Here is a 16,433-nt window from a genome sequence, read left to right on the forward strand (position 1 = left end):
CATAACTGTTCCTGTTTCACAGATGGGGAGACTGAGGGAGAGGGGTCGCCTGAGGTCAGCAGTAGCGCAAGACTGAGGGATCACCTGAGGTCAGCAATAGGACCAGATATGGGCACTTGGATCTCCCCAGACTTGTCTGCAGTAAACTATATTTCTGCTTCATCTCTATCAAGACAGTTAAATGTTGCAAATCTTCCTGGCTGTAGCTGCAGCTGGTCAGAAGTGCTTATGCCAGTACTGGTTTGGCAACCAATAAGCGTTCTAAGGTACAAGATCTGTAGGTTGGTATAACTGCAACTTCATTAGGGAGTTACTGATACAACAGAGTCAGGAAAAACCCTCACTCTTCACTGACTACTTAGACCAGTAAAAACTGGAAGTGCAGACCAAGCATCCTTCCAGCTTCAGCTGCTTTTCCTACCCTTTCCTAGAAAAGGCCCAGGAAAGGAAAATCTCATTGCTTCTCTTGGGCTTTCCCCAACTTTCCTCTACAGAAGCAGCACTGAATCTGACCTGAAATATCAGGGGATATCTTGGATTTAGGGACCATCTGCAGAGATGTTCTCTATGAGCATCACCATCTTTTCCACCCCTGTGGAAGAGCTGTAGAAACAGTAATGCAGTCTGCAAGGAGGTGGACTTGTTTGGATCAATGACCACACGAGGGAGGTGAATTGTGTATGCCAAATGCCCCTTTGGGCATAGGCTGATCCCTAGTCTGCCCTGCCCACAGGTAAGGATGGGAAAGTCCAAATCTTGTAATAAGCACTTACAAAGAAACCAGTATATCTGACTAACCACACTCTTGGGAAGAAGTAACCAGGTTTGGCCATGTCCCATAAGAAACTCTGCCCCTTTCTCAAGAGTCAGCCACAAAAGCACTGAGCAGGATACTGTCACTCTTACCACCTTGCTAAAGCTAAGACTTCACTTTGCTTCCAAGTCTAACTTTGGTTCTTGCTTGTCCCAAATCCTGCTCCAAAAGTAGCTCTGTACTGCTCAATCCCAGTCTCTTTCACTCACACACATCTCATCCCTACTACGAGAGGTCCCTGCTGGCGGAGAGGGGAAAAACTCATTTAGGTCCATTTAATCCTTTATTTCTCTGCTTAGGCTGCAAAGACTGAAGAGCTGTATGCAATGGGTGTGTGGTATGGACACTAAGATGAAATACCAGTATCAGTGATTTCAACAGGGATTGGACTGAGACCCAACAAAGCTGGTTAGGTAGAAATCTGGAGAGTTCCCAGAGATGCCTTTGTGTTACAGCTGAAACGTGCTGGGCTTGAACAGATGCACCAGTGGCCAAAGGCTGCACTCCAAATCTTGAGGGCAGCACAAGGCTGCCCTCTAAATGACAACTAATTTAACACTGCACTGCATCAAATGATTGGACATCACAACAAGTTGTAACATCATGGCTCTCCTGTAATTCTTCCTGGCAGGGCTTCAGTATTACAGGCTTCAGGTTCAATGGATACTTTGGCCCCTAATGGTATTATACATACCCTAAGCATATTACTTTGGCCCTCAGCAAAATCTATATACTCAATTGATAGGTGCAGACTTCCTAGTTAAAATTTGATTATACATAAATGGATTCAATATAGTGCCCATGGGAAACAGGCTTCTTAGGACAGAGTCAAAATATGAGGCCTCCCTGTTTTATCTTTTGAAGTACTGGTTGATTTAACAGGAGATAAAAGACCTACATTTCTTTGAGAAAGAAACACTTCCATGTACTTTATTTCTAAACCTTTCACAGCTCATATGTTTCCCAGCATGGCAATTTCTCTTTTATTCCACAAACATCTAGAGCAATGGGGGAGGATTTTTTTTTAAAGTTCATTTGATATCATATTTGTATCACTTCTCTTGGGATACTCCTATTTTCAAGTAGCAACATTCATATCTCTTGCTTCTCACCAGAAATAATTTGTCAGCTATGAGCCAAAGGCCTGGGCTAGAGAGTACAGAAGTCACTAACATTCTGCTTAAGCTTTTAGATCCATCACCAGATCTCCAAGCAACTTCAAGTCCTTATATACAGGAGAAAATGCTTAACCCGTTACAAGATGGGAAAGAGAAAAGGGGAGTGCATGTGCAGCAGCGAAAGATGGATAGAGAAAGAAAGTGGCAAGTTTCCTTAATGGCCATAGTACAACTTATTTTTGGCAAAAGTTGGGTAATGCATTATTCCAGACACTGCGTAGGTAGAGCTGTTATGATTAATAACCTAGCACCATTCGTATTAAAAACAGAACACAGACTAATTTCAGTGCCTTCATCTGAAGTACAGCTTCAGAGGCATCTCCCAGGTTGGTCAGTAGCCAGCTGGCACCAGGAAGAGATTCAGCTGCAGCAAAGCCAAAGAGCTTTCCCATCGATTCCTCTGCACTGCTGCGGAGCGCACTTTCAGGTACTCCAGTGAGAAGAGTCCATTGGCAACCACCTCAGTGCCTGGCGCCTTTTGGTCCATAACTTCTACTCTGTACTCCATTAAGTTAATTTCTTCTTCTCATTGATATGAAACCAGTGATCACAAATGTCATTGGGAAAGTCACCTCCCCACACACTCCTGTGACAACTCCTTAAGCGGCCCATATCTACTGGGTCTTTTTTGAGCAGGCCATGTTTTAACAACTTTTTTGGTTGTCCTGAGGCATCAGACTAAAAAGTCAAGGTCACTTTGGTGTTATAGGTGAATTGAAAGGCTTCCTTCAACCACAAAAAATTAAAACTGTTGCAAGATAAGAAGTCAACAACATAATACAGTGGTACCTGCAGAAACCTGATCGGTCAGCGCAAACTGTTTTCCCCATAGAAACGGGGTTTCAACTGCAGCTCAAATTAATTTTCACTGGAAACCTTGGGGATATATTTTAATGTAGTCTCTTAAAGACTATGTTCCTGTAAGGTTCTCAGTGGCTGTTTATGAGACATTGTCTTCAAATGCTGGCTTCCTTGTATTTGGATAGAATTTTCCTGGCCTTACTAGCAAAGGTGTAATTCCTCCTTCTTGGTTTGCTTTTCCTCCTCTGCTTCCCCTTCCTTCATCTCCCCCTTGTATTTTCCTTTACTCATTCCCCTGTCACATACCTAAAACACCTTGTTCTTCCTCTCCTCCATTTTTACCTTGCCAACTACCTCTCCAAAACCCAAGGGCCACAGAGTGGGCAGGGGAAGGCTTTCCAGTGACCAAGGCAGGTTTTTGGAGTTATTAGTTTCATACCAGGGAGTGATCAGATAGCTGGGCAAGTAACTTAAAAGGAGACATCCAATTCTACGGAACCCAAGAAATGCTGGGGAAGTGAAGACGTATCTCTACCACCTCAGTGCCATACAACAGCTGAGCAAGGCATGCTGTATCTGTTGAACGTGTGCTACTTCCAAATTGGAAGTAATATAGCAGGCTTAATGGAGTGCTGGATGCAAGCCAATAAGCTCTCTCTCTCTCTACTAATTTAGCTACATCACCTCAATTTTGGCATAGTATGCTTCACTGCAGCTCTCCTTAGTAAAGTACCAAGGCAATGTACATATGCCCTTAGATTTCTTCAGCAGGCTTCCTTTTTCTGACTCAGCAGCTCACTGCAATATGCTGAGGAAATTGAGTCAGGGAGAATGGATGAGTAGAGGGCATGTGGGAGACATGAGAAAAGACAGAAACCCCAAGCAATCTTTAAGAAGTTTAAAAAGAAATCCTCTTCTCCATACGTCAGGCAACGATGGCAACAACTCACCAGAAAATGAACAATTTATAATGATTTTCAAATTGTATTTAAGTTAGGAAAGTCCACCTGGCAAAGAGAAAACATGCTTATATATTTGCATTATCTCATTTTAGAAGGGTAAACGACCTTGGTTTCCCTTGATACTGTATACATTGACAAGATCTTTATAAACAAAAAAGGAGGAACTGCTAGGAGGAAATAGAAAATACCCTCGACAATGTGGGTTTTAAATTCATCCTTTGTGGTGTGATTTATTTACTGTATCATTCTGTCTACTACAGAGCCAGCTCACTTGAACTAAGAAAACCGAATGATCAGAGGCTTTTTTTTGTCTGATGGACGAAGACTAGCTGTAATCCTGCGAACCTGCATCTGTAATAGAGTCCAGTGGCCCCCACATTTCAGTGGGCTCTGAAAACACCTTGCAGTTCAGTGTCAGTGGCAATCAGTCTTTTGTTTTACATCCAGAGTCAAAAAAACTCCTGTTAATGCCAGCTTCAGAGACAAAACATCTAGTTTGCTAAGAAGGTTTGATCCTTGAGGACAATGGAAGAACTCTGATCCCTGCCACTGCTCATCACTCTACTGAATATTAAGTGCCCTAGTTATTTTGGAAGGAGAAAAGAACTTCAGGGATTTCTGAGGATAGAAAGCTGGCTACGAGGATATAAACCCATGGTTCTTACACAACAATAACACATCTTGGAATTCCACATTCTCATTCCAGTGACTGACTGCTTTATGGGAATTAAACCTCTCCAGACTGTAGGAGGAATACAAAATTCAACAGGGTATCTTGCTAGTGCTGGCAAGCCAGAAAGTAGAAAGCATTTCAAGGGGAAAAGTCAGGCAGACAATTGAACCACTTAGTCTTACAATCCTGGGCTAGTCTCAGCTGCTGGAAACCTGTTCTGAGCCAGATAAGAGACTGCAATGGCAAAAAGCAGATATGATTTTGGGGTTTTTTTGGGAAGTGGACCCATGCCAGCTGAAAAGGGCCAGCGAAGCCTGGAGAACTGCTAACTTCAGTGCATCAACAGTACGCTCTGTTTGGGGATAGGGGAAGAGAGAAATGGGTTCTTATATGCTGGTAGCTAAAGAGTAAAACTGCTCACCCACACTGGAAATCTCCAAGGGAAGGTGACAGAAACACTATGCATCTTTTGCTGGAGGGAATATTCTCCCTCAGGGATACAAGGAACGGTAACTTACAGTTACCTGTGCCCATTTTGGTGAAACCAAACCCACACCACTTAAGCAGCCATTCCCTGAAAAGCCTTTTTTTTTTTAGTGTACAGATATGCAAGGAGTTAAGTTCTATGCTGCTCCTTTTTTCTCAGCCAGTAGGCACACAGGACGTCCTCCATAAAGAACCACTGAGAACACCCAGAAAGCTTTGTAATCTGAGCTAAAATGCTTACACATGAATATGCCACAAGAAGATATTGTGGGTTACTCCTCAAAAAGTCAAGAACATTCCTTAAACAAACTCTATATGTGAGAGTGCCTGGTAGCCTTAACCAAAGGCATGCTGTAGTGGTTAACCAAAGAGGACTGAATAATTGCAGGTCAAACTATTTGCAAGTGGATTTATTGGTAACAATTTATATAGGCTAAAGTACTGGTGGCCAACCTGTTTTGGCAGGTATGTTGCAACCTAATCCCTGCACTCTCCCCAAGGGACGCTGATCCCGGCATTTCTCCTGCCCCACCTGTTGCTGTTCTCCCTGCTCCCTTCCTGATCTGTCATGAGTTGTACACAGAGGTTGACCATGCCACTGCCGGCACACGCCGCAGGTAAGTATCTATGAATTTTGGATGCTAGTTCAAGACATCTTTGGGGGTTTCTGCAATGTTGATAAAGCATATATTAAAGAAAAGGGTGTTCAGCTCTGCTAAAAAAAATCAGATCCTAAACCCTTCGAGCTAAACGCCATGAAGTGAGGCAACCAGAATTAGTGGAAAGTTCTGGACATGCATCTCTGAACACCTTGCCTTATGCTAAAGCAAGTCATGGTCATTAAAAAAGTACCGGAGCCTTGACTTCCTCTAACTACCAGAACTGACTGACTTTTGTTTGAACTGCAACCTGGATGGTTTCAAGTTTCTGTTTCTGACTAATGCATGACTTTGGACAATGATATAGCATACCCGTGGAAATACCATCAGGTACTCTCAGACTCTTCTGAGCATATGTTAACCAGTTACTTCCCTGTCATTGGAGAAGCAAGATATTGGCAGTGTCCTTGTCTTCTCTGGTTTTACTAATGGCATCTTACAGGGTGTTCTCAGTGGTTTGGGTATTGTGCCTTGTAGTTTTATGTGAGGTTTTTAAAGTGGAAATTTGGGAGATTTATTGGGTTAATGACTGTCCAAGAGTAAAGAGGACTGGGTAAATGACTGCCCTGGGGAGCACCACTGAGAAGCATACCCACTCACCTGCTCCCATGCTGCACATCATACCCAAAAACGTGGCAGTGAAGCTGCTCTGGGGACTCTTCTTGCTGGTGTTTTTGAGCATGTTGGAAACAGAGAGCACTAGTGACAGCGGGACAGCCCCAGAACTGCTTCACTGCTTTATTCCTGGGTTGGGTGCATGCCACACAGGACCATTGCCAAGGGCATCAGGAAAGCAGCATCAACATGGCAATTTGGATTTAAAACTTCCATTTCACCACAGGCAGGGGATTGCACTAGATGATCTATGAAGGTCCCTTCCAGTTCTACATCTCTATGATTTCCTCTTGTCGTGACAGTACCCTCCAGAAAGAAACACAGGAAAGCACACAGCACAGCAAATAAGTATAAAACAGTACATAGGGGACCTCCTCCATACCTCTTCGAGCTTGGGGAAAGACTTAAGTGGTTGGACAACACAACAGAGAACACCTTAGACCTGACATCCCAGAATCTGTGGGTGAAAGGCAGAGGATTCTGCACTTTCCTCTGCACTTCAAAGCTTTGAGAAACTGCCAAAATACTTAATCCAATTCCAGACCATTCATGTTGTTGGTGCTGGGATGTAACCCAGCTGACATTTGTGATCAGCTCAAGCTTCATCATGTCTATCATCATGATCCTAAATTCAAATGCTAACAGCATCTATCTAAAAGAAAATAAAAAGGCCCCTAATCTGAGATATTTACTTCCTAAATCTCTTTGCTTGTTTTAATACCTTGACTAATTCAGACATCTTAGTAAACATTTTTAGACCTCACAAATATTACTTTGTAGCAAGCAAATAAATATGATGGTGCTTCTTTAGGTTACCTTGAAGTCATAAGTGGCATCTGGATTTTCATCACAAGCAATGACCTCAGGGGCCATCCAATAAGGAGTTCCAATGAAGGTGTTTCTTCTTCCCACCGTCCTGTCAAGCTGAGCACTGACACCAAAATCCACTGTGCATCAAAAAAGAAAAAACAACATGTCATCTTAGGCAGGGAACCAAAACTAAAAGACACTTTTGAGCTGCAGTGTATGAAGAAGGAAAAAAATCCAAACTCAGGCTGAGATCATGCAGTCTGTCTATTCATTGTGCACATTCAGTAATGAGACACTGGACCAAAGTCTTTCTTATTTGAACTGCATTGATTTCAGTAGAGCTCTACTGAGGATGGATTTGACTCTGATCTCTTGGTATTGTTGGGAACAAATCATCCATTGCCAGGGTGTTGTGAGGGTGTTGTGAGAAGACAGCACAACCCCCAGCACTACTGGAAAAGAGGATTAGAAACAGAAACAAACCACAGCTTTTTTCTGTACTATTCCACATGAATTAAGGAAATTCTCCTTTTACTAATACTATTGTTGGAAGTGACAAGATATATTCAACCAAGAAAATTAAAAGCTGAAGACAAAGGACCACAGCAACTGTAATTTAATCAATGAGAAAACTCTATGGGTCAGATTCTCTGGTCTACTCTGTATTGCACAATTTACAAATGGCTGGAAATTTGCACTAGAGAATTTCCTTGAGTGGAAACCTCCACCAGCATAAACCTGTGAAACTCTTGCCCCTGGGTTGTGAAGGGTTAAGCAGAGAGGAGCCAGGCTACTCCAAGCCCAGGAAAACTAGACCCAGGCAGCTGAGTTGAACTGTTACCAGGTTTCAATGCAGGGTTTCGTGGGTTATATTATAGATTGCAGTTCTTATGCCCATGGGTATAAATAGATCTGACTTGTTTGTACTCTACTGTTGAACTGCTGTGCTGCTGGGGAAACCGAGTCACCACAGCCACATGCCTGCACCCTGTCGTGAGAGTGGTTACACCTGGATAAGCCAGCTCTACCATCACCTAATATGGAATTTCCTTTCTGGGATAAAGTAAGGGACTTAGTAGTAAAAGAAAACTCCATTAAATCTGATTCTGCACTTGTGTAAGCTGTTAAAGGCACTTTATGTCAGTGGCAAAAATTACAGTTGCCAGAAGGAAGCTTTAACATACTGGTGCTGAACAACTGAGCCTTGTGTCATCTGTGCTTAATAGCAAACTGTCTTCTCTGTTGTCTTCTTCACTACAGTGATGTGGGGAGGGGATATGTACAACAGCAGTATTGTGATGGGTGACTGTAACACTGGAAAAGGAATGCAGAACCAGTCTTCCAATTGAATTTTTTCAATATGTTGATCGTGGCACCAACAAAGAGAAAACACATTAAAATAATTAGAGATTGTTTGATTGAATGATTGTTCAATGGGATTGTGATGAAATCTTCCTCAACTTAAATCTGAAAAAGACATATGACCATCGTAAATGTCAGTCCCTTGCAGTTGAAGATGACTGTCTTCCATGACCGTCTTATCTGTGGACCCAAAGATGGGTGATGAGGCCTATCTGGGATCGAGAGACTGTTGCAGCTCAGGCACATTTTTCCATGCAGGGTGGATGGCTCTGGGTTCTTGGTTCAGCCCACAACATGCTGTTTCTGCTGTCCCACTTTTCTGCCTCCTTCTGTTGTCATAAGGCTTCAAAGTACAGAGGTCCTTGCAGCAGGCTCTTCCTCCATTTGGGACAGTCTTGGGCATTAGCCTCCCATGAGTTGATGTCAATGTTGCATTTTTTTCAATGTGGCCTTGGGGACGTCCTTGAAGTGCTTTCTTTGCCCTCCTCTTAAGTGTATGCCTTGACTGAGCTGGTATGGGAAACACTATGATAGGTCCAGAGTAAAAACATGTACTTGAAGATTTTCTATTTAAAGAGCTTGGATATACAGAAATGAACATAAATATGTAAATCCATGTATGGGCACACAGATACCCAGATTATATGTCCAAATTTAAGAATGGAACCCAGCAAAGTAGGTGCGCGTGTTTTTTTGGACTTAGCTCTCAGCCATCACCTGTTGACAATGTAGTTCATAGTATTTAGTTAAGACTCAAGATCCTTTTAATGAATCCAGCACAACACAGTAAATACAGCAGATGCCCAGATCTAACCCCATTCTGAAAAGTGACAAATCAGCTACACCGTCCTCACTAATTTCGTTCCAATACTCCAGCCAGGATAATTCCAGACTTCCTTACATTCTCCAAATCATCTTATCCATTCTTACCTAGTTTAACTTCTGCATTTTCTGTCAGCAATACATTCTGACCCTTAATGTCTCGATGAATTACTTTGTGCTGGTGTAGATGACTCAAACCCTAGAAAATTCAGTGAAAGGTTAGAAAAGCTCAAGTTCAAAGTGAATTAATTTGTAACATTCCTCCCCATCTAATTAGGTAGCAAAGTGGGAGATTCACAGTTGGAATTAATACTTTCAAAACCCATTTTTTATTATACTTTCAACATAATGTCCCACATTCCACTCTGGAATTACATCCCATGCAAATGAAACACCTGCTTATTTACTATGTGCATCACAGTAGATGTTTTACATCATGAACATGAGCCAAAAATTCTATAGAGGAGTAGGTCAAGCACTCAGTTTCCTCAGGAACCTATATTAACCCCAACACCTTGATATCTATGGCCATGTTTTTTGCCTTAGGGAGCCATCTGTGTGGTAGAAATAACTGAAAATTTGGCACTCGCTCCCTCTCTCTCTCGCTGTATTTCACATCTCTTTGAACTGAAATACTAATCCTCGTGTTATATTGGTCCAATAAATGGTATTCTGATGCAATAAAAAGCCTCATTTAAAAGAAAACCATGCAAATACAAGTACCAGAACATGTACATAATCCTAATAGAGTTATAGCTCATATTAAAAGCCCATCTTGAAGACTAGAGGTAAACTAGCTTTCTGTTGTGAGTTTTTTATTTGTTCATTAATTTCTTTTTGTAACCTGCATTTTTATTTCATCCATTTACTATTTCAGAGATTAAAAGTAATATCCACCTATACTGCCACTCCAATAAATTATGGATTACTTTAAAAACTAATTTTGTGTTGATTTTACGTTTCATATTAGACATTCATATTTTAAAAAGAAAATAATTTCTGCTATCGCTGCTGGCACTTATTAGTCATTTTATGCTTATTACCTTGGGACGACTCCATGGAATAATTCATAGAGGGACACAGATTCCTTACTGCATACCCATTCTTAACTGCATTACTGCTAGTTTTAGGCCCTTGCCCATTGATCCTCGGTACACTGAAGTCGACAGCAATGCCTCCACTGACTTCAGCTGTGCACTATCAAACCCCAGGTGTGATAAAATCGCAACATGCCTTCATATTCTTAAGCAATGTTTCTTAGGTCCTGCTTGTTACAGAGGAAAGATGAAGGTATTGATAGAATTAAATGCTAAGTAGGTCTTTCCCCTGCCCTTTTCAATAAGCCTTTTGACCTGCAGGTCAAGAAACAGCTCCCTTGCGGTATGACTACAGAGGAAGAGGAGCTTATGCAACACCCAGCTAGAAGCTGAGCCTCCCCATGTAACAGTGGCTAGGTTCCAACTCACAGGGAGGCCTGTTTGAAGAAACAGGCTTACCAGTTCAGTTAAACTAAGCCTGCGTAGCTGTGGTTTCCCAAGAATGAAAGAAATGTCAGTACAACACCTGATAAGCTAGTGCCTGTTGTTTTGCATATCAAATTGATATTTGGTTGATATTTGGTTGATAGTTGGTGGAGACGGTGGTGTTTACTATAAATAAGCAAGGGCATGAGGGGCCTGGATCTGTGTCCTAATGAGCAAAGGAGGTAGGGGAAGCTCTGATTTTCCACGATAAAAAACCCAAAATCAAATACCAAATGTATAAGTACTTACGATTTATTTTATTATAGTGACTGAGGCACTGGTTGGCTTCTCAATTGCTTTAAAATTGTAAATATATCAATAAAATATTGTGTGCAATTGATACATATACATATGGGGTGTGCCACGTGGGCCGCATTTGATTCAGATTTGACCCAATTCGATTAACTGATTTGGATCACTGTCCCAATTTGATTTGGCCGAATCAGAACCTGAAGATTTGATGCTGATTTAGAGAATCAGCAATTTGGTCATAGACACAGCTTTAAAAGTTTTTTCTACATACCTCGAGGCACCAGGTGCAGCTCGTGAATGCTGAGATGGTGTGGTGGATGAAGCGTCCCACACGAGTGCCCCCCACATGTGCTCAGTGGAGGACCCAGAAGTGCTTCTGGTCCACTTCTGGGTCCGCTGCTGAGAGCACTGGGGGATCCCCCCATGGGATGCTCCATCCTCCCCACCATCTCAGAGTTCACGAGCCACCTGGTACCTTGATGTATGTAGAAAAAACATTTAAAGCTGTGTCTATGGCCGAATCATCAAATCTCTCCAAATTGATTTGGATGTTTCCAATTCATTTTGGAGAAATTAAAGGGTCTCCTGATTCAATTCAGATTTGGAGATTTGAGCTGAATCTCCACCGATTTGAATCAACAACCGAAGCTTTGCATAGCCTAAAATATGTATAGAGAAGCATTACTTGTGGATACTGGGGTTTTAAATCAGACAATTTGCAATTTTTATCAAAGAATTTGTGATTTTTAAACAGAGAAAACAATACTAAAATTATTCCCTTGTAATCACAGACTGACTTCAGGAATAAGGCAGCATTAAATATAGATGAACTACATACCAGGAAGACATCTCTCACTACTATGGAAAATAGGCATGCCATTACACCAATGACATTCAAACTCTTATCTTACCAATATAAAAACTTCAAGGTCCTCACTTATGCTAGACACACCATGCAAATTGAAAAATAAAGCTGATGCCCTGTTTGAGTGGGTGCTTAATAAAATGCCTTTTTATAACACAGATTCCCTTCTGCAGACTTTATTAGGCAATTCATTTCTGTTAACTGAAAATGTAATTCTAATTTAAATGCATCTTTGTGCCTATTAATATTAAACAGGGAATTATAGTTTTGTGGAAGGGCAGAACAGGGTTAAAAGTCAGACTAAATGGAGCTAGGGGTCAGTAAGTAGCACTTATGTAGTATACATCATACAATCATTCACATCTACAGGCACCTATGAAGTTGTACTTTATACCAGTACAGCAGCCATAATACTTTATGAGCCATCTTACAAGTTTTGTCTTTTAAGTGTAAAAATTGACTATTCAAACCAGCGGGTGACATTTAGAATGACAGGAGCTCACTTTGGACACAGACACGTACCCGTAAAATCTCCCTGCAGATGTACGCAATCCATTCCTCTTTCAAAGTGTTCCCTTTTGTGTTCTTGATCAGATCAGTGACGGAGCCAGCACCACAGAATTCCATCACCAGCTGGCAAAGGAAACAAAAGTGCAATTACTGTAATTAAACTGAAAGCATCCTCTGGGTTGCAATAACCCAATGTAGAACACTGCAGTTGAAAATGTATTTATGGTGCAATGCCACTGCAACAGAAAGTGATCATTAAATAATTTTACATCTATCCATTTTTAACTTGCAAGTTTTTATTCGTTTAAAAAAAGAAACTGGAATGCTTGAAAAGCCTGTTCCCAACCCTTCTCCCCCAGAAAAATCAAAAGAAGAAACTGGAATAACTTCATTACTGAAAAGCAATGAAAAATATTAGCAGTTCTGAAGTCTCGAATCCCAATATTATACATTCTATGTTCCTGAAAAGGAGTCTAGTATTGTATCAGTACATGCAAAGTACATATGGCTAACTTTATCTCTCTACTTATAGGTATTCCAGACTTAGCCTCTTGCTTTAAAATCCTTTGTATACAGATACCCTTAAATGGGTGAGAGGATTTCTTCCTATAATTCCAGTTCTGTGAATTCATTTCCATTCTTGCTGCATTCTGTATCAGTAAACCTCTCTTAATAGTGTAATGTGTTAGGTTTTCTTATATTCAGCCAAAGGATGCTGTTGATGCACTGTTTCATAGATTTCATAGACATTTGGGCTGGAAGGGACCTGGAGGATCATCGAGTCTGGCCCCCTGCCCCAGGGGCCGGAAGTCAGCAGGAATCATAGGATCCCAGCAAGATAAGCATCCAAATGTGTCTTCAAGGCGTTCAAAGTGGGTGCTTGAACTGCCTCCGGCGGCAGTCTATTCCAAACCTTGGGGGCTTGGACAGTGAAGAAGTTCTTTCTTATGTCCAGCCTGAATCGGTCACAGTGAGTTTGTGACCATTCAATCTTGTCATCGCTTGGGGGGCTCTGGTGAACAAACGTTCCCCCAGATCCTGATGAGCACCCCTGATAAATGTATAGTTGGCCATCAGATCACCCCCGAGCCTGTGCTTTTCCAGGCTAAACAGCCCCATTGCTCTCAGCCGCTCATCATAAGATCTGTTTTCCTTACCTCTGATCATGCACATGGCTCTCCTCTGGACTCTCTCGAGCTTCTCCACATCATTTTTGAATTGTGGAGCCCAAAACTGGACTCAGTACTCCAGCTGCAGCCTGTCCAAGACCGAGTACAGCGGAAGAATGATGTCCCAGGATCTGCTTGAGAAGCATCTATGGATGCAAGCCAGCGTTTTGCTCACTTTACTAGCTGCAGCATCACACTGAAGGCTCATGTTCATCTTGTGGTCAATGATGACCCCCAAGTCCCTTTCATCTGTAGTGCTAACCAGCGTAGCACTATCAAGCCTATAAGCATGGCACAGGTTTTTCCTCCCAAGGTGTTGAACACCATCAGGTTCTTGTCCGCTCATTTCACGAGTCTGTCCAGATCTGCCTGGATCACCCTCCTACCCTCAGGTGTGGATGCTTTACCCAAGTTTGGTGTTATCAGCAAATTTGGTGAGTCCGCTTCTGACACCAATGTCCACATCATTGATGAAGATGTTAAACAGTACAGGCCCTAGGACAGAGCCTTGTGGGACCCCACTGGTCACAGCGCACCAAGACGATTGGCTCCCATCGACCACCACCCTCTGGGTCCTACTGCAGAGCCAGTTCCCCAGCCAGTGGATCGTGGTGATGCAACCAACATGGGTTCATCAGTGGCAGGTCTTGTCAGACCAACCTGGTGGCCTTTTACGATCAGGTCACCAAATCATTAGACGCAGGGGTTGCTGTGGATGTAGTCTTTTTGGACTTCCGGAAGGCTTTCGACACTGTCTCTCACCCTGTCCTCATCAAAAAGCTGGGAGACTGTGGTGTCGATGCCCACACGGTTAAATGGGTCGCCAACTGGTTGGAGGGCCGCACCCAGAGGGTGGTAGCGGATGGGTTCTTCTCGACCTGGAAAGACGTGGGCAGTGGGGTTCCGCAGGGCTCGGTCCTCGGGCCTGCACTGTTCAACATCTTCATCAGTGACTTGGATGAGGGGGTAGAAAGCACCCTGTTCAAGTTTGCTGATGACACTAAGATGTGGGGGGATGTGGGTGCACTAGAAGGGTGCAATAGGCTACAAACTGACCTTGACAGGTTGCAACGGTGGGCGGATGAGAATAGGATGGGGTTTAACACTGATAAGTGCAAGGTGTTGCACATGGGGAGGAAGAACCGGCACCACACTTACAGGTTGGGGAACTCCCCTCTTGCCAGCACGGAGACGGAAAAGGATCTTGGAGTCGTCATTGACTCCACGATGAACATGGGCCGGCAGTGTGGGGAGGCAGTCAAGAAGGCCAATCGTACCCTGTCATGCATCCACAGATGCATCTCGAGCAGGTCCAGGGAGGTGATCCTCCCCCTCTATGCGGCACTGGTCAGGCCGCAGCTGGAGTACTGCGTCCAGTTCTGGGCGCCACACTTCAAGAGGGACGTGGACAATATGGAAAGAGTTCAGAGGAGGGCCACTCGTATGATCAGGGGTCAGCAGGGCAGGCCTTATGAGGATAGGCTACGGGACCTGAACCTGTTTAGCCTCCACAAGAGAAGGTTAAGGGGGGACCTTGTGGCCTGCTACAAACTGGTCAGGGGGGATCAGCAGGTATTGGGGGAGTCCCTGTTCCCCCGTGCGCTGCCAGGAGTGACCAGGAATAACGGTCACAAACTGGCGGAGGGTAAGTTTAGATTAGATATTAGGAGGCGCTACTTCACAGTCAGGGCGGCTAGGGCCTGGAACCAGCTTCCAGGGGAAGTGGTGCAGGCTCCTAGCCTGGGGATTTTTAAAAGGAAGTTAGATGAGCACCTTGCCGGGGTCATCTGACCCCGGTGCTCTTTCCTGCTAAGGCAGGGGGTCGGACTAGATGATCTACCTAGGTCCCTTCCGACTCTAGCTACTATGAAACTATGTCAAGGCCGCAGTTAGCCAGTTTAGCCAAGAGGTGATCGTGGGATACCAGATCGAAGGTTGTTGCTAGAGTTGCTTCAGGTTAGACTGCATACTTCTCTGTCACACTTCATTTGTTTACACTGGTCTATTAAAGGAAATATAAGACCTCCAGGAAGAGGGCATGGATTTGAGTATCTTTCTCATATCCAGACTTAAAAGTACCAGTCATCAGTCATGTAGTAAAACAGACACAACCAACACAGTGGGCCTGATCCTGCATCTTGAATTCCCTCTTGTGAACACCAGGTTTGTAGGACTGGGGTTCAATATCTATAAATTCACAACTAAAATCACAGAACTCAAATCCTTAGATCATGTTGTGTTTCTTTAAATGTGTTTACATTTTGCTAAAATTGTTTTGCATATTACTTAAGGCTTAAACAATAATGTGCATTTTCATAGTAAGTGATGCTATAGTAAAAGCTGAGAGCCAATGTGAAACAAAAAGAAAGAAAAAGTGGAAAAGTTAGCCTTGCTCAAATAGCTCAGCTAATTAAGTTAAAATAACCAACTTATTAAACCTTAGCCACAATATGAAGACAAAATACTGTTATAGTTTTGCAGCTTGGATAAAATGCTTGACTAGAATATTGCTTTATGAGCAGACAGGAAGCCAGTCATCTAGAGCTTGACAACTCTAGTTTTGATGTCTAGGGTCATCTGTTCCTCAGGTTTTTACAAGTCTGATAAATTCTTTGTACATCCATAAAGAAACAAAATTGTTTTGCTGTAAGTTTGGTCTTGTGAAAAAGCTGTGATTGGTCAAGTCCATGATGTGATTGCACAGGTAATTAGCACTACTGCTGAGTTTGCAACTTTTCCCTTCTAATAGATGAGAACAGTCAAAATGCCAAGCTCAGCTGATAAAATCATGGGGTACTAATTATTTCCCTGAAGGGGGAATAACTGCACATTGGTTTGAAAGCATCTTTTCTTTTTCTCATTGCTCCTTACCTGACTGACACCCGGGGAATTTCAAGACCTGTACACATTTCTGGTGAAGCAATTACTAAAG

The 16,433-nt window shown here is 42.8% G+C and overlaps 1 protein-coding gene across 7 annotated transcripts in view; it reads right to left on the minus strand.

Moving 5' to 3' along the window:
• TNIK (TRAF2 and NCK interacting kinase) overlaps nt 1-16,433 on the minus strand; it is a 318,965-nt gene that overhangs the window by 100,151 nt on the left and 202,381 nt on the right. For all 7 annotated transcript variants that reach the window (XM_090055644.1, XM_090055648.1, XM_090055647.1 and 4 more), the window contains exons 5-7: nt 12,345-12,455; nt 9,291-9,381; nt 7,005-7,135 (exon numbers count right to left, since the gene is read on the minus strand). In XM_090055644.1, the coding sequence (XP_089911770.1) occupies nt 7,005-7,135; nt 9,291-9,381; nt 12,345-12,455 (333 nt within the window). The remainder of the gene's footprint in view (nt 1-7,004; nt 7,136-9,290; nt 9,382-12,344; nt 12,456-16,433) is intronic.

The sequence above is a fragment of the Crocodylus siamensis genome, chromosome 6 (genome assembly GCF_052110815.1).
Source record: "Crocodylus siamensis isolate JL-2025a chromosome 6, ASM5211081v1, whole genome shotgun sequence".
Lineage (NCBI taxonomy): Eukaryota > Metazoa > Chordata > Crocodylia > Crocodylidae > Crocodylus > Crocodylus siamensis.